Below are 24,300 nucleotides of genomic sequence, written 5' to 3'. Positions count from 1 at the left end.
GGGCTTCCAGAGGGCCCCGCCCAGTGGGGGTCCAGGGCAGGCCCCGTGTAGTGGGGGTCTGGGGTTGGGGTCCAGGCTGCTGCTGCCCTGCCATCCGGCCCCTGCAGCCCAGGTAACTCATTGTTGACCACAACTGCTTTAGACTGACACTCTACCTAGTTAATCTCACCCCCCAAAATTATATATAAACACTTACCTCCAGGAATTGTTTGAAAAACTTTAGTCAAAGTGTCTCCTGTTATTATGTTGTAACTAATCATGGCTTTAAAAAAGAAAGATTGCTTTAATACACATCAGATAGGATATAAAGGCCCAAACATATAATACAGACTTGTAGATTGCATTCAGCTGAAACCCTTGCCCCACATCCTGGCTGCTTCTTTTTTTGGCTGGTTTTCTGATCTCCCTGCTGCATTTAGCTGCTCTTCACAGACCTCCTTTCACATTTGTTTTAAAAGTTAAATCAAGAGTTATAAGAGCAAAACTGGGAGCATTAAGTAACAGACATGAGAACTTGAAAGGGACCCAGTCAGATGAGCAAGACTGTTGAATTTTGTGCCCAAGACACTTACTTCAAAAGGAAAAAAAGGCTTTTATAATTGCCTCTGCTTTCAGCAGTGATTCACAGACAGTCAGACCACTTTCAACTTCTAGTTTCTATTAGAAAAAACAAATTATGTGCATTCAACAGTTCTTGTTTTATCTTTATAGCTAATCCCATGGGATGTCAAATGCATGGGCCTGTATCACCACATACTGTAACTTGTAAAATCAGCTATTGTCCATACTTGTTCAAGAACAGTAGTCGATTTTACAAGTGGGTGCCACTAAAACTGAACATCTGTCCATCTGCAGTGATCCAGTTCCACAGTGTCTCAGATTTAAATATTAGAAGATATCAAGATTACTTCAAGTAGCTCTTACATAGACGTACATTTTAAATGGCAGCTGCTATACACTAAGATGTGTGTCTAGATAAGTGAGAGCCGGATAGAGGCAGTAAGGTAAAGGTTCCCTAGCTCTAGTTCAGAGTCATTGAACTCTGTCCAGTATAATGGCAGAGGGACTAAAAACGATAATGCAAAGAGGAAGCTAAAATACAGGGCTCCTCATTTAGGCTTCCATTGACTTCATTAGGAACCTGAATAAGAACTGAAGGATTGGGGTCCAAATTTACGCACACACATTTCTGAACTAGAAAAAATACACACATATAGGTATGAAAAAAATATATGTGGTCTTTATTACCCTATTTCCATTCATTTATATACACACAAATCCTACAAACATTTATGCATATACTTAACTTTACTACTGATAGACATTTGCTTAAGTTACCGAGTCTTTGCAGGTTAGGTCCACGGTCTTTATTATCCTCCTCTGATAAAGCAACTATTATTTTCCATACAGAAAGATTATGGGACAAAGTTTTCCAAAGTAACTAGTGATTCTGGGTGTCTCTACATTTGAAGGCCCAACTTGACACCTTAAAGGGGCCTGATTTCCAGAAAGGGCTGATCACCCACTCTGTGGATTTCAGGCCCCTTTGATGTACCTCATGTGGAACACCCAAAAATTGAAGCACTTGAAATTACTTTGGAAAAATCATGGCCATGGTCAACAGAACAGATTTTTACATTTAAAAAAAAAATAAAAGAACCAAATATCGGAGCAGTAGTCTCACATATGTGTTCTTTCCAGCACACCCGGACCTATCACTGGCTCTTGAAAGCACAAGATTCATGTATAACTAGGGTGAAATCCTGGCCCTATTGAAGTCAATGGATGTGTGGCCAGTGACTTCAACAGAGCCAGGATTTCACTCTTTAGAATGTATACGATAACCTGATTATATACACACTAGAAAGTTTTCTTATTTCAAGTAAGCAAATATTACAAGACAAACTCTGAATCTTTTTGTTGGTCTATAAAGATGTTGTTTATTAAAAGGATTTGTTTTCTTGGGTTTTTCATGAGAGTCATGAAAAAATTGCCTACGGATAGGCAATATTTCCATTTCCTTGACAAAATAATGAAATACAAATAATGAAATACAAAATAATGAAATTAATGAGTCCATTTCTAAGTATTTTTAACTTCAACAGTGTCTCCCTCTGGTAATTCAAAAAGGATAGTTAATTATAAGTTTACAAAATGGATAGTGATCTTACCAATAAATGGATATAAAAACTGTAGTGTTGAGAGAATTAGGTATCCTATAAAACCATACGATTTATTGACCAGTTCTTGGTAGCTATTTGTACCAGAGAGGTTTCCTCCTTTAATCAGTAATATAATGGAATAATCTGTTAAAATAATATAAACATAATATTTGAGACCTTAATTTTTCTACATCTGTTCTGAAGAAATAGTTTGCAAAGTATTTAAAAAAAAAAAGGCAAAGAAAGCAATCATTAACTGAAGCAACTATAGTGAACAGGAAGGGGAAGAGAAAGGAAAACACTATGGTTCAGTGTGTGCATATTCCCAGCGATCATCCTCTGGAAAGAGAGGGATTTGCAGGCCTATGGTTGTGGCATCCCGACTGTCAGAGATCCCTGAGAATCCAAAGAGAATTGTGTCTGGGACCCCATGGGTCTCAGGGTTTCCACATGGAGGACGAGCTTCCCTGCCTAGGGAGAGTGCAACCCACCCCCACTCAGGGTGATGCTTTCTCCCCCCGCAGTAGTGGTTACATCACATATAGAAGTTGGTGAGTCTGCTACAGGCCTTTTGCATTCTTAGAATTATCAATTAACACTACAAAAAACTACTCTTTTTATCTTTTTCTTCCAATCCACTGTAGTGATTCAAGAAAACATCTTTTAAAATCTGCTACTATACATACTAGTCTGTAACTTTACATTTTTTTGTTAGAAATTGTCTTCCTGCAGCGTATGCTTAATACAACAGTCCTTTTTGCTAAACAATTCTCTCTGCTTGTGTAATATTTTTTATTTAATAACAACGCCCACCTTGAAAGTATTCTGTGGTATATTTTTCCATTTAGAAGCAGAATTATATTGGCATGTTGTTTTACGGTTATCAAATGTGCAACAAAATGTGTGGAATTATTCATGAAAAAAAAAAAACTTCCAGCTAGAACAGTGGTGTTCTTCCTGTGGCATTTGAATCTCTAAGTTGTGACCATTAAGGGTGACTATAGTAAGAAGAAAATTTGTATTTGATTATAAATGGAGTCATACCTTCAGTCTAAATCAGTTCCATCCCTATGCCTTCTCAACTGCCTGCCACTGCTTTGCCAGCTGAGAATTGTGGGTAGGTTTCTGCTCCCTTTGCACAGTGGAATAGGGAAAAGATTCAGACTCAAACTACTAATTTTGGGCCACTGACCTCTGAGATGATATTGTTATGGTGGGAGTCACCAAATGTAGTTGTTACAGAGTTTTCCAAGGTCTTTTCCCTACCATGAGAATACTATTCAGTCTCCTGAATCAAATCAGGACCCATGAACAGGTGTCTGAATTGAGTAGTCTCAACTCTTACCTACAACAAATAGTTCTTTTGATATTTCCTATGGATAAATACCTGATTATTAATGAAAGTAGCTATGGAGACAGCCTTTGCTACAGGAATTTTTAAAAATTTGTCCGCAGCTTCTAAGACGGCCTGGATGAATGGGTGATATTTTGGGGGTGACTTAAATTTCTGTTTAATTCAACAATTATTATGAATAGTTATATTTGGGCTCCAGTTTTGTTTGAGGTTTACCCAGTGTTTGGATTGTCTATTGTTAACCCGGTTGATCACATCTTTTAATTGTGATGCATACTTATAATAAGCCAAATTAGGGGAAACAAATCCATTCAATTTTGTAGTTTTATACAGAACTTTAGAACTCATCCTTTGTGTTTTATGTTTCCATATGAATTTTAGTAGTGAATCCTGCCATGTTTTAGTGGTGTATCAAAGATACCAAGAAGGATGAACTGAAACAAAAATAAAAACTTTGGGTGGACAATAACTCCATCTTCACCTACACGACCCTACTATCCAAGAAATTTTGTATTTGTTCCATTCCTCCAACTCTTATTATTTTATTCCATGTTAGAGGGTGATTTGTCTTAAAAAGATTTTTGTTTCTCCACAATATTTATTCCTAAATATTTTAAAGATTCCTTTACCCACTTAAATTTATGTGCCACAGCATGTTTGGGGATCAGGTTAAAAAGGCTGGTCACAAGGCTTATTCACATGGAGAAGAACTTACAAAAAGAGTCCCATTGAAGCCAATGGAGTTTACTTAGGTAAGTAAATGCTTACCATGAGACTCTGCAATTTAGCTCTTTAATGAATGAAACCTAAGGGAATTTAGGTCAATTTTTGTTGAAATTATCATATAACTTATTAGTTAAAACATATTAGTTTCAATTTATGTTGTGAATTTGGAACACAAATGGCGTACAACTCATTTGAGGATCAGGACTTTATACAGCATCAAAACTTTTTAATAAAAACAAGTGATTTGTAAGAATAACCCTTATTTATATCTCACACTAATATCATACTCTAGTCTAAGAAACTAGACTTCCCTCATAATGAATCTCCCACAATAAGCAGCTTTAAATAATGTACAGCATAATTCTCCACTCTTGCTAATCTGCTCAGAAGAGTAAGTAAGTAAAAAACAAAACAACAACAAAAAAACCCAAAATCCCCCTCTTCTTTTAATATAAAGTTTTAATTCACAGACATTTTTATTTAGTTGTTATGAAGTTCAACTGAAGCTAATTTTTGCAAGACTAGTTACACTTTCACTTTAATAGAGCAACCACTTTCATGGTACCTGTGATATAGGCAACACCAACTAAAAGCAATACTCCTAATGGAAAACCAGCTTCCTTCATTGAATAAGGCAATCCTGTGAATAATGAAACAAAGAAAAGATTAGAGAAAAGCCTTTTTAAATACTTGCTATTTATTTGTGGTGATCTTGTTGTAAAGGAAGCAGTATGTTAAAAAAAAAAGTCTATTATTTATCTCCAAAACAGGAGCAAACAGTTTAAAGTTGCTCAGCACTGTCCCATGGCATCAGACTTACTTCAGAGGGATCATTTCTGAGGGCAAAGGGTAGTTCAGTTCTTAAGTCCAACCAGTACTTGATCTCTCTGCTGGGTCTGCTAACAAGGTTGCACATTATTCAACACAATGGGGCCTCTGATCTCAATTGGCACATGTAGTGTTCTCACAATACAAATACATTATAATAATACCCATAGTCACAGCAGTAAAGTAATATGAGAAAAAACATGTTTTTCACACAACTGGAGATTTATACATATATGAAAGGGTGATTAGATTAAAGTGAAGAAAAGTGTATTTACCTATTATTCCCGATCCGATGATAGAGTTGATAACATTAAAACCAGCTGATGGGAGATCACTGTTTCCTCCTTTAGTCCTGGGTTTACAAACCAAGGCCGTTCTGTCATCTGTTTCTATCTATTCCAATAAGAGAATATTAGTGTTATACAAAAACATATTAGACCAGCGGAGAACAATTATGTCAGACATGTTTTGAGACTTACTAAGTTACAGAAGTATCCTTTATCAATCTTCCTCAGCTCGTTTTGTTCTGACTAGGTATGAGCTTCACATAAGCTTCAGAGGATGACGGCCAAAGAGCTGTTCTCGGTGAGATTTTAGCTCCCAAAGGATGAAATATCATGGGATCAATCAGGTATTCTTCCAAGATTTCAGCCACATCTGACCAAGCAGTAGAAAATAAACCACTTCTGATTTGAATTCTTGGAATTGAATCCATCCCTCTGATTTTGGTTCTCGGGCTGACTTTTTTCTGCTTCTAACAAATAATTTCTTTCTCAGCTAAAGTTTTAGACCACAGTGAATAGCTAATTGATATTAATAAAATTGGCCTGCCCCAGTAAACTGCCATGTGAAAGACCCAAATTCAAGGCAAAGCTTAGCCTCCCACTGCAATAGCTAGAAGTTTTGCAGAAATAATGTTCTCAGCCTCTAGATGGGTAGGGAAGGGAGAAAGGTTCATCTTACTCTAAGCACACCCTTCTCTTAGACAGGCAATACACTGGTCAGGGAAATATAGTCCCATCAACCAGGAGGTCAATAAATGCAGTGATATGTAATTAAAAGGAGGAACATAGATTTAATGAAGAAAATGGCAAATCAGAATTAAAGTATGATGATTTAGCTTGTACACACCATGATACTGAAATCACCATCTCAGAGAGGTAGGAGTTTGCTAAATATATACATGAGTAAGGCTGCGAGTCTGCCACAGAAGTCACAGATTCCATGATTTTCTGGGACCTCCGTGACTTCCACAGCCAGCAGGTGCGACTGACCCCAGGGTTGCCCGAGCAGCTTGGGTGGCCCCGGGGCCAGCTGCACCAGTCCCCAGGTCCTAGGCCTCCCTGGCCAGCAGCGGTTACGGTGGTCCTGGGCTACCCCCGCCAGCAGCAGCAGCAGCAGCATGGCAGTCTCAAGCTGGTGGGGCCGCCCCTTCCCCCAGGACCAGCGGGCGCCCCAGAGGCCCCCCTCCAGAACAGCAGCTGGAGCTCCCCAGAAAACCAAAGATTTAGTCAGGGGTATATAGTACAAGTCATGGACAGGTCATGGGCCATGAATTTTTGTTTATTGCCTGTGACCTGTCCATGACTTTTACTAAAAATGCCCATGACTAAATCTTAGCTTTACATACGAGGCACTACAAAAAATAATTCAACTCAGATGCCTGTAGCCAACACTGCTGGAAAAAAAGTTAAATATGACTGATAAACCAAAGATTGATTTACTTCATAGGAATCTGTGCAGTGCCATCATCTGACAAACATGTAAGAGCATCACAACAGACTTAAGTGGCTAAATGGAACTCTTCAAAGTTGCCTGCTGATGACAGCAGTGTACATCATCAGCACTTCCACTGGACTGGAACAATTTAGGCTCTCTCCTTCATATTAGATATTTGCGTGTTTCTTTGCAATCTACCATTTCTTTGACCAAAAATATTTTTTGCTTACTCAAAAAATTGTACTATACAAGTCAGAAACTCATTCTTACTTTTGTCGTCTCATTTCTGGATCGCTGCCTAATATGCAAAATACAGATTTCTACCTAGTCTTTAGAACAAGCGACTTTGTGGTCAGACTATAAAAGCATCCATTAAATATAAATCCTTATATTCAAGCTTCGTGGAAATGAGTGGTCTAACCGGACGAGACCCTTTTAAACACTTTTACTGTTGTGGAACTGTCCTTCAGTCTTGGCAATAGTATCAATAAAGCATCTCAGAAATCAGTGGAATGCTAGACTGTATTTGGTACACATAGGAGAGTAAAAGCCCATGTTAAGAGAGATACATCAAAAAAATCTGATTCTTTAAGGTTATCAATTTGTGTCAGATACAGCAGGATGTAGTGTATTAAATTAATAGTTTAATTTAGGGCAGTTAACTCACACGATTAACTCAAAGAATAGTTGCCTATATAAGACAAAGCCCCTAATATCAGGATGGTCCCAATAATAAAGGGACATGTGCTCACCCTACCTGAAAGTGAGAATAGGCATTTGCATGGTACTTTTCTCTCAGCGGACTTGTAAGCTCTAAAATTTTACATTGTTTTATTTTTGAATGCAGTTATTTTTTATACATAATTCTACATTTGTAAGTTCAACTTTCATGATAAAGAGGCTAAACTACAGTACTTGTATTAGATTAATTGAAATATTTATTTTTTACAGTACAAATATTTGTAATGAAAAATAAATATAAAGTGAACACTGTACACTTTGTATTCAGTGTTGTAACTGAAATCAATATATTTGAAAATGTGGAAAACATCCACAATATTTAAATAAATGGTATTCTATTATTATGTAACAGCGTGATTCATCATGTGATTAATCATGATTTTTTTAAAATAGTTTGATAACCCTAGCTTATTCTGATCACATGCTTACCGTATGTCATGCATTTTCATTTGGATAAAATTGGAACTTATTCTTGCCTTGGGATTTTTCACAAATTATCTAATAACAATTATAATACTTTGTTCTATTATAGCACCTTCCATATGAGGATCTCAGAGTTCATCATCTTCTCTATATACATGTTTCTAAAGTGCCCACTACTCCAGCAGAGTTAGAATCTTTAATGAACTTGCTCCCCTTTGATATTCATGTGAAAAACAAAGGCTCAGGGACATTAAGGGACTGATCTTCAGACGCATCGAGCACCCACATCTCCTGTGAACTGTTCCAGGTGACAAAAGAAGTGTGTGTTGCGGCGTAGGGGGAGGAGTCAGGATTAAATCTGAGGCCGCCTGACTTCTGTTGCTGTTTTATGTTTCCCCGTTCTCTATATTGCTCATGTGGAGCCAGTGAGATGAAAAGAGATTACCAGGAACAGTTATTTCTGGTGACTGCCCACTACAGACTTTAAAAAGTCTATTTACCAACAGTTCTGTTGCTAGCAACGATTTTAATAGCTTTTCCCCCCTTCCATTTTATTTGTCTAACCACCTCTCCTAGCATCATTTGCACTAAAACAGCTGTTTAGTGAAGCCTACAGCTAATTAAATATTGACATTGACAGTCTTTTCCCAATCCTTAATCACAAAGGTGAACGCGTAGATCGTGCCTGAACTCGTACACTTTCTGGAAAGTTTTGCAAAGCTTATTTCGTGTCTTAAAGCTTGTTCGAAGTAAATGCAGAAAAGTGCCTTTAAACAAATAAGTGAAGGACTTTCTAAATGTGAAATGTAGCTGGGTGAAGAGCAGGCTCGGGTTCGTTTCTCTCTCCACACCAAGGAAAGAGTTAGATGTCAGACACGGAGCTCCCAGGCCAGGCAGTAATAGGAGGATTTCAAAGCGTTGGGAATGAGCATGTTGCATGTAATATACCCCGTCGCCCCCACGCATACGTACACACCGCCCGTACCCCTCCAGTTCTGCGTCTCCAAGAGCGAGCAACTTTAAACACTCCCCGCAAACTCTGGTCTGCGGGAGGCTGAGCTAACGGCACTGCCTGCCTCCACCCGGCAAAGAGATGGGGGAGGACGCAGTGACACTGACCCGAACTTCCCCGCGGTACCTGGTGAGCAGGGCTCGGCAGCTGGCGCTCCTGGCGGGCGTGCTGCTCCATCGCGGGGCGCCGGACGAGCCAGGCTGGAAGAGGAGCAGCAGCCAATGGAGGTCTGCGGCTGCCCAACGGAGCCCCTGCGCGGACTGGCTGCCCTGCCCAGAGCCTGCAGCCGCGGCACCAAGAGGCGAGGCGCTGCACACGGCGGGGGGGGGCTCCAAGAACACGTGCCGCGGGCGGGGGGAAGCGAAAGCCGCCCCCCCTCCCCAGTTTGTAGGGAGGTGTGTGAGCTCCCAGACAGAGGTCAGGGGAGAGGTGCCCTGGGGCAGGGAGTCAGTATTTTGTTTACAGACAGGCAGGGTGATTAAGATAAGAAAGGGCTGGTGATTAAATTAGGACCCTGGAAGTTTAGCCTGAAAAACAGAAGGGGGGGGGGGCATTTCAGAGAGAGACTCAGAAGAAATACAGCCAAGCTCTCTGAGCCAGAAAAGGGGGAGGTTTGGGGGGGTTAGGTGAAAAGAAGGGGCCAAAACCCAGGAAGGGATAGCAGTGGTACAGAGAAGTTCCCACTCAACCTGTGGTACTTATGTGGCCCCATCACCATGGCGGCTGAGTGCATCGCAAGGTCTAACCTGTTTCTCCTCACAGCCCCTCAGTGAGGTAGAGCACTGCTGTTATCTCCATTGTACAGATGGGGCACTGAGACACACACTGACTAAAGGCCAGATTTTCAAAGGTATTTAGGCACTTAGTGGGATTTTCAGAAGTTTCTAGAAGGCTAGGTGCTTCGTAAACCCCACTAGATACCTAGCTGCATCTTTGGGTGCCTAAAAAGTTTTGAAACTCTTTAAGGCACTGGCCTGAGGTCATACAGGAAGTCCATGGGGGGAGTAGAACCCAGGTTTTTCAGGGCTAGTGTGCAGAGGGGCTGAGCCCACCCATGAGGAAAGCAGAGCTGCTGCCTGTACCCTGTTCACTCTCCTCCCCTGCCAGCACAAGGGGAAGATTTGGCCTGAGCAAGAGCTGGAGAAAGGGTGAGGTCAGCGGCTGCGCACAGTGGTGGGAGAACTAGACAGGCAGAAGAGTAGACCAGAGTCAGGTGTGTTGCTTTCACACACCCCTGGAGGATTTCCCTCAGAGGTAAAAATAAATAGTCTGCCCCCATATTCCCTGTGCAGGGATCCACTCTGGGAAGTTCGGCGCATCTCCAAATGGTTATAATAAAAAACATTTTAAGCCCAGCTCCTGCATCCGGACCAGTGTGTAGGGATGTGCCTGTGCAGAGCCCTCTTGAACTCAATATCCAATTGAGTTCAGGTGTGCTGCTCACAGGAGCTAAAGCCAACAGTTGCATCTCATTTTGAAGCATCAGAGCCCTAGAGTAGGGACTGTGTCATTCTATGGGTGTGCAAAACCCTTACACAAGAGGGACTTTATCTTGATATTGGTTCCTAGATTTAATCCCAACAAAAAATAATAATAGAGAGCCGGGTCCTGCAATGAGCTTCCTGGGGCCAGGTGCCTGTGCCCAGGTGGGGCTCATTGCAGCCTTTGGGCCATAGTATTCAATATTGTTTTGGAGTGGGTTTGGAAAAGCACATGCTCCCATTTTCTTTAACTTAAAATACCATTGCACTGGTCCCTCAGAAATTAGGCATCTGTGTGTTGCTGGGAATTTATGAAACCCTGAATTTGCCAAACACTTGTTTAACTCTATAGTAAAATGAAAACCTACAGGGGATCTAACACCTGCTATAAGGTCATATCTGTTCATGTACAGCAGTTTTCCTATCTACTTCATGTAATTGATTAGGTATATGTACATAGTTATTGGATTGCTACTTTTGTTCTCCTAAAATAGGCCAAGTTATTATAGAGAACATCTACTAAGTATCCCATAATTCATGCAAGTTCCTGGAAGAAAAAAAATCAGATTAAAACCAGACTAAAGATATAGTAAAACTATAGAAGCAAAATTCCTGGAAAAACACTATTCATTAATAACAATGTGGTTTTCACAGATTTTGATAGATGTTCTTTCCCAAGTACAATAGAATGGAAAGAGCCATAAACTCCAATTCTTGGGAAAGTGAATGAGTATAAACAATATAAATGTTAAATAATGGTAAATAAATAAAGTAGGTAAATATCTGAAATGCTCACAATGGATGTAGCAAGCGCCATACTATCACAGTGCAAGAAAAATAATTTAATCTCAGTCTGCTGGCAGGAAGAAAAACCAAACCCAGGTGCTATTATTAACAGGGGAACTGATATTAAAGGGGTGTTTAGGTCCTGCAGTAGTCCAGGATAACATGAGACAATTGGCCAATTTAGCTAGTGTTTCTGACAGGAAAGTGCGCTTTCAGATTTAATTATTAGATTATAATGTTGACTTTTTTCCATGATGATTGTACTTCTTCATCAGATGATATGCTTGAAATAACAAATCACAATGCCACTGACCTTTAAATTTTCAGAAAGTAGCATATTTTGAGGAATCATGTCACCACCCTCTGTTGAAATTGAAATCTCAGCCTTCTGGTTCTTATCAAATATAAGTGCAATTCCAATATACAGTTACTTTTATTATTTGGCAATAAAATAGTACTTCTTGTGAGAGAATGTAGTTGCTCTACTTGGGCCCTGGTACATAAGGTGATAAGAAAGTGACATTGTAGTTCTTTCCTTGCCTAGGTGATCAGGGAAGGAGCTAAGTGAAGTGTTGCCGGAGAGAGAGCATATAGGACTGACTGACAAGCCTGAGTCATACACAAGCATTTGGAAGGTAATATATTTTCAATATAGGAATTAAAATAGGAAAACCATTGATGAAAGTTTTTTGATACCTCACTGATGACAGAGTGATACCAGATGATTCTGGAATGGCCAGAAAACCCCAGCACATTCACTTCATGGAATTTCCAGGGGAGTGTTACTCCTGGTGAGTGGAGCATGGGGACAATGTTGTTGATTCAAGGTGAAACCTTTCAATGTTGTACAGCTGCATGATCTAAGGAGAGCCCCAACTCCATGGATGTGCAGCTGTCCTGTATGGATGACTCATTCACTGGCCTTCTCCTGCCAGCAGCAAGGTTCCAAAAGAAAGTATGATATCCCTGACCTTGTGTATGTTTGCCTACTTAGCAGTAACTGCAGAGGGACTCTGGAGGAGTTAACACTGCCGCAGGTAATGTTAATTCCGGGTGGAAAGTCTGCACAGAAACCCTCCATCTTCCTCCTTTTGCAGTTCCACACCCAACATCTTGTGAAGCTCCTTCCACATGGGAGTCCAGGAGAGATGCTTGTGCAGAGACCCAGGAAAAGGCACTATTCCCCTTTCCCTGCACTCAGGGTGAGTTCTATTTAGGTAGCATCCCCTTCACTTATGTAAGCAGAAGGGCTTAACGGGGCTTTAGGAAGTAGTGAGTAATTCAGTACAAGACAGTAGGAAGCAGTGTGGTCTTTTGGTCAAAGCCCTAAACTAACAATCCAGAGACCTTGGGATTTATGGTCTTTCACAATAGTGTAAATCAAAAGTAAATCCAGAAGAATCAGACACTAGAATAGACTCTACCTCTGACTCTTATACAAATTTCCTGTGTGCACTTGGGAAAATAACATCACCTCTCTGTGCTTCAGTTTACCCATCTGTAAGTAAAGGATGATAATAGTTACCAACTTCACAGGGATGTTCATTAAACAATCTTAATCTACAGGCTTAATTCATTAAAGCTTGCCAAACATGGTGAGTACCTCAGATTGAAGGTGCAAAATATTTTTAAAGTAAGAGGCAGTACGTCTTCACTGAAGTAAGAGCAAGGCTGTTAAATTTCTATGAGAGACAGATAACTATTATGATAACCAGCTGCTAACATATACAAGATAATTATCAGAGCATTCAAAAGAGGCTGAATTTTCCATTTCAGCAGTTGAGGAAAGAGTCAACAAATACAGATTTCAGAGTAGCAGCCGTGCCACAAGTACTCCTGTTCTTTTAACAAATACAGAGGAATATAGAACTAAACATTTCAGTTCTGCAAAGAAATTGTTGTTCTTTCTCATCACAGAAAAAGGTTCTTCTTTCAGATTCTATGACCCTTTGGCTAACACTTTTTTTTTGCAAAGTATACCCAGGTCTCAGAAAAAAAGCAGATTTCTAAGATCATAAGAGTCTTTGCCACATCCTTAGTATGTTTCTATCTTTTACTTTCTCTCTAATGGTGTTTCCTTCTACATCTGCTTCCTCCTCTCCTATTTTGTTCTTTTCTTTTTTGACCACCTCCTGTCTTCCAAACTATTTTTTTTGCAGCTTGTTTTCTATTAAGATTAACATTTTATACGAGACCTGACCTTGTACTAGAACAGTTCAATGCACCTTCTAAGCAACCCTCCCCAGCTGCAAACTGATATTTTAAAAAAATAATAGTACAGCACTGTATAACTGAGTTGAGACTAGGCAAGCTTTAAAAGATAAGAATTCTTTTAAAGATGAAGATAAAGATCATGCCTCAGTCATGGAGCAAAGCACACAGCAGCAGCAGTCCCCATTACCTTTTAGCTCCATAATCTGACCTAAGTGTGGTCACTACAGTCTTAAGCAACAAGCAGTGTGTATTGCCGACTGAAACAATTTTGCAGTGTGTTTTTCTCCTGGCTGTAAACATCTCTGAAATAGTCAATGCAGAAAATACAACTGGAGACAAAATGGGTGACATTAAGGGTCACATGCTGGCAAGAATTAAAGTTGTGGGTTTATTCCAAGGGCTGTAGGATCAAGATCCCTGTTTTGTAGGCTGCAAACCTTAAGGGCTGGGGAAGAATATATTAGATTAGAAAAAGAAAATGTAAGAGACAACAAACCATAAAGCATTCACCAAGTAGCAGAAAAAAATAGAGGACATTAATTTGTTCTCCACAGTATGAAAAAAAACGTAGACTCTAATAATGTTTTCTGTTTTTAGGGCAAGCTAGAGTGATTAAAAGAATACATATGTTGTGCATCAATTATTTTTGTTCTTAAACATTTGCAGGGCACATGATGTAATATGGATAACTAAATCCATATAAAAAGAATATATTACATTTTTGTTCAGCAACCTAACCACATTAGGTTGAGCTGCTTGAAAAGTTTCCATTCAGCAACCTGATAACACAGAATCTGACATGTATTCGAGTGTGACTGGTCAGCTGACATGACTCAGCAAAGGAAACTTTAGAGCCAGAGATGCAAAGGAAATTCTCTCTTTTGGTAGCAGCATAAGCATTTCATTTGTACAGTAAGACAAGTCCCCATTATACTGTATAAATTATAATATGTGAAAACAAAGAAATGAAGAAAAAACCGTTTTAAATAAATTGTTTTAAAGCATATAGTGCAGTAAAGCTTACAGTAGGCTTTGGCAATATCCCCCCAGAGCATATAAATGATCCAAGTACTGCAGCAACTTGTAAGCAGCACTCTATTTTCTAACAAAAAACCCTTTTGTTTGAGTTTCATGGGCACTACAATAGTCCTGTTGTTTTTAATTTAGATGGAATATCTAAAGAGTTTAAAGGTGTCTGTCTACCATTAAACAGTTTTTAACAAGGTTACGGCTTTGGTATACAGAAACTTCAGCCTGCTTTGTACCATGGCAAACACACCATTACAAGTCCTTTTAAGCTTTTATTAAAGATAGAGAAAAGAAGGAAAAAACAGTTATCACATTTAAAATGTGAAGTATTAAATAAGACTTTCATTTTAACAACATTCTGTGTTCCCTTAAGCTGGAGAGTTTTTTTAGAAAGAACCTCCTCCACCCTCATCTTTGACAGTCTCTTAGGCCTTGTCTGCTGGCAAGTTTCTGCGCAGTAAAGCAGCTTTCTGCGGTGTAACTCCCAAGGTGTACACACTGCCGAGCCACTTAGTGCACAGAAACTGCACAGTTGCAGCGCTGTAAAAGAACCATCCCAACGAGAGGCATAGAGCTTACTGTGCTGGGGCTACAGTGCTGCGGTGCCAATGTAAACACCGTGGTTGATTACAGCGCTGCGATTGGCCTCTGGGAGGTGTCCCACAATGTCTGTTCTCACCTCTCTGGTCATCAGTTTGAACTTTACTGCCCTGCCCTCAGGTGACCAACCGTGAGCCCCACCCCTTAAATTCCTTGGGAATTTTGAAAGCCCCCTTCTTGTTTGCTCGGTGCCACGTGCAGTGGTCTCAGCGCATCTTTCCAGGTGACCACGCCTGCTCCACACACCAGGTGATTTCTCCAACGTGATGCCGCATTGTTTCCCTCCTTTATTAAAAGGATTTTGCTACACTCGGACTCCGTGCTTGCGAGTGGGGAAGTATTGCCTCCTAGAGGCGCCCGGGGGGGTGATATGTAATTGTACCAGGTCACTGGGTGGGGGTCAAGCAGGTTTTGCATTGTGTTATTGAAACGGAACCCCTGGATACTGAACCCGGCCCTTCTTGCTGCCAACTCAGAGGGGCAGAAGGGTTACACTTGGATGAGGATGTGGAGGGGGAGAGGGACCCAGAGGCAGAGGATGACTTGGAGGTCAGAAATACATGCAGCCAGGAGCTCTTCTCTACCCCAGAGGAGGCTAGCCAGTCACAGCTGTCAGATCTTGACGAAACGCAAACAGGAGAGGAGGCCCCTGGGAAGTGGCTTTGATTTTCATCTTATTTATTTTAAAAAAGTAAAATTATTTTTTGATTGGACAGTTTTTTGGAAAAATTTAGACTAGATGGGCATCTGTAAGCCGAGATCTGTATTTTGATTTTATGATGTTCACTGTTGAAAACAGAACTTCGCAGAGATAAGTGGAACCAAAATAAGATTTTATTTTGTATGCTACATTTTTTAAGGCAGGAGACTTTTTTCGGTCAACCAGATTCCAAAAGTTTTCAATATCATTTTGAAGGTCCAAAATCTCCAGTTCCACGTCTTCTGTTCTTACTTGACTGAGACTCGCAATTGATGTAGCCATTTCTGTTACCTCTATTTGGCAAGTAAAAGGATTCACAAGAAAGGCAACTACAGGCTCAGTGATAGTGAACTGTTGAAATCTCTTTTCAAATTGTTCCAGAAGTGTCTGAATGTGGATAACAAATGGTGATAGGTTAAAATCACTGTCACATACCATTTCCTTCATACTTGGGAAATGTACGAGAGACTTCGTCTTCATATGTGACATCCACAAGATCAGTTTTGCTTTGAATGGTTTTACAGAACCTATCATTCGAGCCACATGTTTCTCTTTTTCCTGGAGCTCAAGATTTAAAATGTTCAATTTGTCAGTGATGTCGGCAAGAAAAGCCAAGTCCATTAACCAGCTGGAGTCTTCTAGTTGCTCGAAGTTCTGATTTGTGGACTTCAGAAATTCTTTGATCTCTTCAATTAGGCTTAAAAAATGTGCAAGAACTTTACCTTTGCTCAGCCATCATACTTCTGTGTGCAAGATAAGATCAGATTGTTTATCATCAACATCTTCCAACAGGGCCTTAAAAAGTTGGTGTTGCAAAGATTTTGCTCAAATAGAGTTAATTATTTTATAACGACATTCATGACATGTTGAAAAGAAAGAACTTTGATGCACAAAGCTTCTTGGTGGATAAGACATAAAGTTCAGAAAGGATTCATTCTTTTTGCAGAGTGCAATTAATTCATTGGTGCTGCCCATCATTGCTGGTGCCTCATCAGTAGTGATCACAGACATCTTGTGTAGTGGCATACTAACTGATGTTGCATATGATTTGAATAAATTAAAGATGTCCTCACCCTTTGTTCGCCCTTTCATAGGCAATACTTTTAGTAACTCTTCTTTTATGGTGAAGTCATTAAACACCATCCTCACCATAACTGCCAACTGCGCTGTGTCCGATATATCTGTCGATTCATCGAACTGCAGTGAAAACCAGTCGTCTATTTCCAAGTCATCCTTTAGCTGAGTTTGCATGTTGCTTGAAACTGCATGTATCCTCTTTGTAACTGTGTTGTCTGATAACTGCAAGTCTTGTATGGCCGACAAAATCTCATGCTTGTTAGGAAATCCTTGAAACAGGCAATCAGTGCCAGTCAAAAATGTTTCTTTCAACAATTCACCATCTTGAAAGGGTTTTTTCTTCTTTGCGAGCAGATGAGCAATTTTAAAGGAAGCAATAGTAGCACTTTTAGACTTTACCACTTGTCTAGTGAAAACAGATTGCTGGGCAGATAGGTTTGATTAATTTTCTTCTTTCTCAACTCAGATTTAAGTGGATGCTAATGTAAAAAGAGCCATGATTAGTTTGGAAATGGCGTTCAACATTATGTTTTTTCGGCACTGCAACAGTACCACCGCACAATAAGCAAACACATTTCCCTTTATTTTCAGTAAAACAATAGGATTCTTCCCACTCTGTGTTGAAATAATATGTACATTGTCTTTTATTTGAACCACTCATTTTGGGGCAAAATGTTAAAAAAATAATAAATCGCAAAGCACGAGAAAACAGCAGTATCAGTGCAGTGGAAGAATACTCACACACAGGGCTGGCTCCAGGCACCAGCGGAGCAAGCACATGCCTAGGGCGGCACATGCTAAGGGGTGGCATTCCGTCCATCCTTGGGTCGGCAGAGTTCGAGTGGTGGGGTTTTTTTTTCTGCTTCGGCAGCTCGGGCGGATTATTGGGAGGGGGGGAGGTTGTTTTGTTTTTTGAGCTTTGGCAGTTTGGACGGCAGCCGTCCAAGCAGTTTTTGTTTGTTTGTTTGTTTGGCAGTTCTGGGCAGCGTGGAGAGAAGCCAGAGAGAAGCAGCGGCCCTGGGCCTGCATGGGACAGAGAACACCGGCGCCTACAGCCCCAGAGTTCTCTGTCCCCGGCAGGCGCGGGGCTGCGGCTTCTCTCCCTTGCTGGCACTACTTTCACATTGTGTCACTAGATGGGTGCACAAAAATGCCCCAGCGGGTGCCATGGTGCCCATGGCCTTCACATTGGGGACCACTGATCTAGACCATTCCTGACAGGTGTTTGTCCAAGCTGCTCTTAAAAATCCTTAATGATAGAGATTCCACAACCTCCCTAGGCAATTTATTCCAGTGCTTAACCACCCTGACAGTTAGGAAGTTTTTCCTAATGTCCCACCTAAACCTCCCTTGCCGCACTTTAAGCCCATTGCTTCTTGTCGTATCCTCAGAGGTTAAGAAGAAAAATTTTTCTCTCTCCTTCCCTGTTATCATATCCCCTCTCAGTCTTCTTTTCTGCAGACTAAACAAACCCAGTTTTTTCTATCTTCCCTCATAGGTCATGTTTTCTAGACCTTTAATCATTTTTGTTGCTCTGACATAGAGTTGGCCAGCAATTGATTACTCCAAGTGATTCTGGTTTTGCCTAATTTGTAGTAAGTTTATGCAAGTTTAGGATCACAGAGCAAGAAAAATTCCAAGATAATACTGTTCTTTTGAATCATTGAGTCCCAATCAGAATTAAAATTGAGCCCTCCTTCCAAATCCTGACTAGTTACTTTTAAACCTTCAGAGATCGATTACAGGATTTGGCATAATGACCTAGACACGTCATTTGATAAATCGCTATCTTTATATTTTTAAAACTGTGTGTGAGTGATTCAGAATGCATTAACTATCACTTGATCTGCATACAAATTGAATCTGAATCTGGTATTTCTCCCACCCCTAGTTATTAATATGGCAGGCTATTATGGAGACGCTTGCATCGTTACAACTAGTGCTTTACCTATTTTGTGGCTAGAGAACTTCATTTCCCAGGGCTGTCAAACAGACTGTCATCTTTCAGAAGCACTACATTCACTAAAACAAAAACAAACAAACAAAAAACACTAAAAGAGGGGGAAAATCAATAAACTGAAGTTGTTTGCATAATATCAATTTGAAGCTGTATTCTAGAAAGTTTGCAGATATTCATGAGATCAAAGAGATGTAAGGGATAAAGATAAGACACAAACCATGTCTGGAAATAAGTCATGGGAAATAAAAGCATGTGATGCAACTTGAGAAACATAAAAAGAAAGAGATCTTGTTTCTTTCTGATCTGCTTCTCTAAGTGAATGAATAAAACAGAAATAAATGGGCATTTTCATAGGAAATGTGTAATTATAATCACATGGCATTTTAAAGTCAAATTTGTCAGTCCTTGTTCCTTAACTTGTCACTAACCACCTAATTTTCAACAGTAAATTAATTAAGCTGCACAGATAGGGTAACAGTGAAATGGTAATAACTGTATTGTAACTCCTTTGATTGTAAAGGGATCTGCCAAGATTGGTGGACCCCTATTATTGTGCTTGGGCAACATGGAGTTAAGACTCTTTCTTTCTCAATTAGACGTCCCTGCAAAGGGTCTTGGGACTGCAGGGGAATGCAACCTCCCGATGCTACTAGCTTCAAGCAATCTGCCTGCAATGCTTAATTGAGTAGCTTAATAAGCAACAACCACCTGAACCCCAGTAGAGAAGTACATAGAGCAATAGGGAAGATGCTTACAAGAACTTAAGGTTTGAGAACAATGTTTACTTAAGGTTTTGAAAGCTTTTTTAGGGCCTTGTTCATAGGAGCTTTTATTCTTTTGTGAGTAGTTGGTGGATGAATTCTAAACAATTGAACTAAAATCATCTGTGCAGCTTTACCTCTCCTTTGAGCTATATTACAGAGTCCATTATGACTCAGAGACTGTTAGCCACAGATCCTCAAATCTATTGATTTCAGTAGAAATTAGGAGCCTAAATACCTTTGTGGATCTGGTCCAGTGAATCTTTCAGATATTCCTCATGAGTTATTTAGTCTTTACTGCTTGTAATAAACTCTCCAAAGTTTTCACCGTGGATCCCTCTTTATCACTTGTATATAACATCCTCAGAAATTCTATTTAACTTACAACTTCAGTTACTTTGCTGTGTTCAAAGGGCTGCTTGGGTATTTTTTTAATCATGAAAATAGCAGGAACAATATATTTTTTTTCATTTGAGTTATTAGGTCACTTCTTTAAAAACAGAAAACAGCTAAACTTTAGAAGTTGAGGCTTTACTGGTGAGTGTTTCTCAAGAGGGAGTTTGCCAGGTTTGAAACTTAAACTTCCTCTGCTGCTCCAACTTCAGTCATAGGATCCGACTCTGCCTCTGGCGATATCAAAGGCAAAACTCCGGGGAATTCAGAGGAAACAGGCTGATGCTCCAAGTTTCAGATCCTGCAAGCTATTTAGGTTGCAGTGTATATATCTTCACTTTTGTGCAGGTAAAATGTTCCATTTCTGTCAGGTTGTAGTTAGTTCCTGCAGCATATGTGTGCTATTGTGGAGATAATAGTGTAACATCTCGGGGTTTTGTACTTATTATATGCCCCAGTCCCACAAGCGGATCCACTTAAGAAGCCTTTGCACCTGAACAGAGCATCACTGACTTTAATGGGGATCCAAAATGTGTTTGTGTGTTAAAACAAGTAGAGTTGAGCAGCAATTTCATGGTGTATTGTTTTATTTTAATTTTTTTCTTTTCTGCATTAATTTTTTTGCTTTTTTAAATTAAATGCAAAAGACTATCTTGCTGCAAAATTAAGGTTACAAATTTGCACCTCCTAACTTTTATGTTTAAAATATAAAGTTGTCATAGTTTGTTTTCTCATCTAAACTGTGTAATGTAGTAATTCCATTACCAGTCAGTAGAGATGGCTGAAATATTTCTAACGAATACTTTTCATTAACTATTGCCTGTTTCCAAGTATGCAAAATACCTTTAAATTAAAATTGATATAAACTAATTAGTAAAAATTCAATGATGTATGATAACATTTCCTAGAGAACATTGGTTTTTTTGTTTGTTTTTTTGGATTTTTTTGGCCTGACTGAGGATAAACCCAATCTTTTTGTGACAAATCCCGCCCCCCCTTGAACTGGATTGGTTAGTTATTTGTCATAAGTCACATGGTATTAGTTCTGAATCTATGATTGGCAGAGCTTACCCCACATGCTCAGGACAGGTAATTTAACAGAAGCCATTTTAATCCATTTACTTAGAAATAGTAGCTGTATATTTGTTTTGAACCAGTAAGCAACAAAACAACTGGCATCAGTAGCAGGAAATGCCTGTGTGCTGCTCCTTGTTATAAAATATGTGGGATAACTGCCCTCTCCCCAAAACAATACTTTATTTTAGGGGCATCAAATGTCCTGGTTTCCTGGGACTTACCCAGTTTAGAGGAGCTGTTTTGATTGGTTTTAATTAAGCTGTCCCAGTTTCATAGAAACCCTTAGAGATCTATTTGGCTCTTTCCACTGGACCAGCTCCTGAGAGAGGGGGCAAGGAGGGGAGCAGCTCCAGACCCAACAATCCTCCTTCCAGAATGAGAGCTTGAGCTGCTGCTGTTCTCACAAAAGTTGAGGGTGTGTCAAAGTGACCATTGGGCTGCTGTATTTTAAGAAGGGGACCAGAGGGCTGGAGCTGATGCAGTTTGACAGGAGGGAATGGAGAACTATTGAGCACAGCAGTAGCTGGGGGCAGAAAGGAATGGGAGGCTGAGGGGCCCCCATTCCTGACAGCGAGCACTAGGAGGGGTAAAGTCCCCACAAACAGGTAGTCATCTGATTTTAAAGGGAGGCCTACAGCCATGGATTCAGGAAGCTTACAGTTTGTGTGTTTATTTTTGAGCAATGAGGGATGACACAAAGTCAAGTCAGCAGGCTTGCATAAGGAAGAGGGAGTGGTTTGGTTGGATGGGATCCTCATGAGCTTCAGATAAGTTTCCAGGCTCTGAACTTTCAGTCATGACATCTGTGTGCTTGGCGAGCGGAGGATAATTTATAGCAGGGGTAGGCAACCTATGGCACGCGTGCCGACGGCGGCACACAAGCTGATTTTCAGTGGCACTCACACTGCCTGGGTCCTGGGCACTGGCCCCAGGGGCTCTGCATTTTAATTTAATTTTAAATGAAGCTTCTTAAACATTTTAAAAACCTTATTTACTTTACATACAACAATAGTTTAGTTATATATTATAGACTTACAGAAAGAGATCTTCTAAAAATGTTAAAATGTGTAGGAATGTTACACTTCTCAAGCGGCTGAAGTGGTTCCCACACCCCCACACTCCCGATCAGGAGACTCACTGATAAAGCGCCGACCAGCTGCATACTACTGTAGTACACAGCGCATAAGGCACCAATCAGGGGAGGGGGCGAAGTAGTTGGATTATGTTAGCACATGCGCATAATAGCATTCTTTATGTAACCATTTATAATAAATAGACGTGGACAGCCCCGTTGGGGGCGGCTCCACGGCATTCCACCGGAACAGACTGACTGACTTGGCTTCATTCATTGCTACAAAAATGTATTACCGGCACGCAAAACCTTAAATGAGAGTGATAAATGAAGACTCGGCACACCACTTCTGAAAGATTGCCGACCCCTGATTTACAGCATGGTTTTACATATGGTTCAGCACTGGCGTTTGTAGTCTGGGTGTATTGATGCTGGGGTTTGCTTGCTGAAGTGTGCACAAATCAGTAACTTTTTAGATCAGTGGTGTCCAGCCTGCAGCCCGGGGTCACTTTGTGGCTCTCAAGGTTCTGAATTGTGGCCCTCGAGGATGAATGTAGTAAGAAGAAAATTCTATGTTTGATTATGACTTGAAAATGTGCTCCCTGAGCCACACCCTGCCACTTTTAAATTTAAGTATTTGAACCCATCTTGTCACTACAGAGAGGAGATATAAACCACCCCCTCCTGAAATGCTTACGCCAGGAGCAGCTTTTTTCTTCCCCCGTGCTATAAGTGCTCAGGTCTACTGCTGGAGTGGCCATCTGCAGCATTTCAGAGGATAAAGAAGAGAGTAGCTCTGGCTGCATTATAGCCTGCTTGGCTACAGGAGCCCTTGGGACAGCAAAACTCAGTTGGCTCTGCCTGATTTTAGGGGTGCACCTACCACAGGATGGGCCCCTGTCCCGCTCAGCCAGCCACTCCTGGCAGCCCAGAAGAGGGAAAAGATGAAGCTGAGAACCAAAAGCTGGTTATGACTCCTTGATTATGGACTCAGCTCAGGTTAGAGCCGCTGTAGGCCAGCTGGCATTATTCTTCCCTCAGTTTAATACTCACTTATTGCATTATTTTGAAAATCAGATCATAACCCCTTTGACCATAGACCGTGTTTTCTTAGTGTTTGTAGAAGGGCCCTAATCCTAATTCAAGAGAATTTAAAGTCTCAAAAATTCAAAGTTCTAATCCAAATGTCTATTATACTGAACCATTTAATTTTATTTTATTTTTGTGCATTTAATATGTTTCTTTTTCAAGTTGTCCTGCTTCATACCATTACATAGTGCCTGAGCATATAATTTTGTTGCTAGAAAAAAAGTCACAGCATCTTGTAATTCCCCTTCACTAAATTTGAAGTCCTGATTTCTAAATAATTTAAAAAATTGGAGACTCAGAGGGGAAATAGCAAGGTATGAATTACTGATATTTGCATGTCAGCAGTCTACCGGAAGGAAGAGCAGCTGTTACTTCTGTCACTCAGTATACTAGTATCTGACTGCCAGTCAGAAATGGAGTCTACACTGTGAAAGATATGGGCAGAGAGACATTTATCTGGCTTGCATATGTGTTTTTTTATTTTGTTTTTGTTTTTTAATTCAGGCTACTCTGGCTAGGTGTGTTAAATTAATATTCCTAGCTACATACTATGCTGTTTGAATTATGGTAGATTCAGTGACTAAATAATTGGTGTTAGCTTGGTTGCTAACTAACCTAAATGCCACAATTAACTTCTTCAGGTGCAGTTTCTGGAGAGTGGTGGAACCTGCTAGCATTTTCTAAGTGACAGTGTTCTGTGGAATGTGGATATACCATGTACCTGGAGCAGCACTGGAGACACATTGTCCTGCACTTACACAATAGCATTTCTGTGCTGCCTTAACTTGATATGGATTCTGTGCTAAAATAATTGAAGCTATCTTCATTGCCAGTTACTTGGGTCCTAAAGTGGGGTTAAATAATTGGTGTTGCTTTAATTTTTTTATTTCTGTTATTAGATCTCACTGTTTTGATTCCTTCCTCCTATGTGCAATTCTTGCATGGCTTCAGAGTGAATACTGGCTGATTGCATGCTTCCCTTTCTCCGCCAGAAACATTTTTTTTTCCTTCTGATTTTTGAGGTGGACACCAAGATGAGTCTGCTTACATTCTTCCACTTGGTACTAAGGATCAAATATGCCTATCCACTGTCCCT

At 40.2% G+C, this 24,300-nt stretch overlaps 1 protein-coding gene and 1 long non-coding RNA gene across 8 annotated transcripts in view; one reads left to right on the top strand and one right to left on the bottom strand.

Moving 5' to 3' along the window:
- The window catches only part of SLC38A11 (solute carrier family 38 member 11), a 39,281-nt gene extending 30,026 nt beyond the window's left edge, over positions 1-9,255 (bottom strand). For 2 of the 7 annotated variants that reach the window (XM_039495805.1, XM_039495810.1), the window contains exons 1-5: positions 9,092-9,255; positions 5,346-5,463; positions 4,808-4,882; positions 2,172-2,306; positions 197-262 (exon numbers count right to left, since the gene is read on the bottom strand). In XM_039495805.1, coding sequence (XP_039351739.1) covers positions 197-262; positions 2,172-2,306; positions 4,808-4,882; positions 5,346-5,463; positions 9,092-9,142 — 445 coding nt within the window. In that variant the 5' untranslated portion in view covers positions 9,143-9,255. Of the gene's footprint in view, positions 1-196; positions 263-572; positions 658-2,171; positions 2,307-4,807; positions 4,883-5,345; positions 5,464-5,549; positions 5,728-9,091 lie in introns of those variants that run through there. The other 5 variants (XM_039495809.1, XM_039495806.1, XM_039495807.1 and 2 more) reach the window with 5 other exon arrangements.
- Positions 8,846-12,401, top strand: LOC120375113. The gene is made up of 3 exons (XR_005586435.1): positions 8,846-9,094; positions 11,777-11,867; positions 12,330-12,401. It is a non-coding gene; the product is annotated as an uncharacterized LOC120375113 (long non-coding RNA).
- Positions 12,402-24,300: the final 11,899 nt, after the last annotated feature.

The sequence above is a fragment of the Mauremys reevesii genome, linkage group 11, assembly GCF_016161935.1.
Source record: "Mauremys reevesii isolate NIE-2019 linkage group 11, ASM1616193v1, whole genome shotgun sequence".
Taxonomy (NCBI): domain Eukaryota; kingdom Metazoa; phylum Chordata; order Testudines; family Geoemydidae; genus Mauremys; species Mauremys reevesii.
This window is presented reverse-complemented; position numbering and strand designations above follow the sequence as displayed.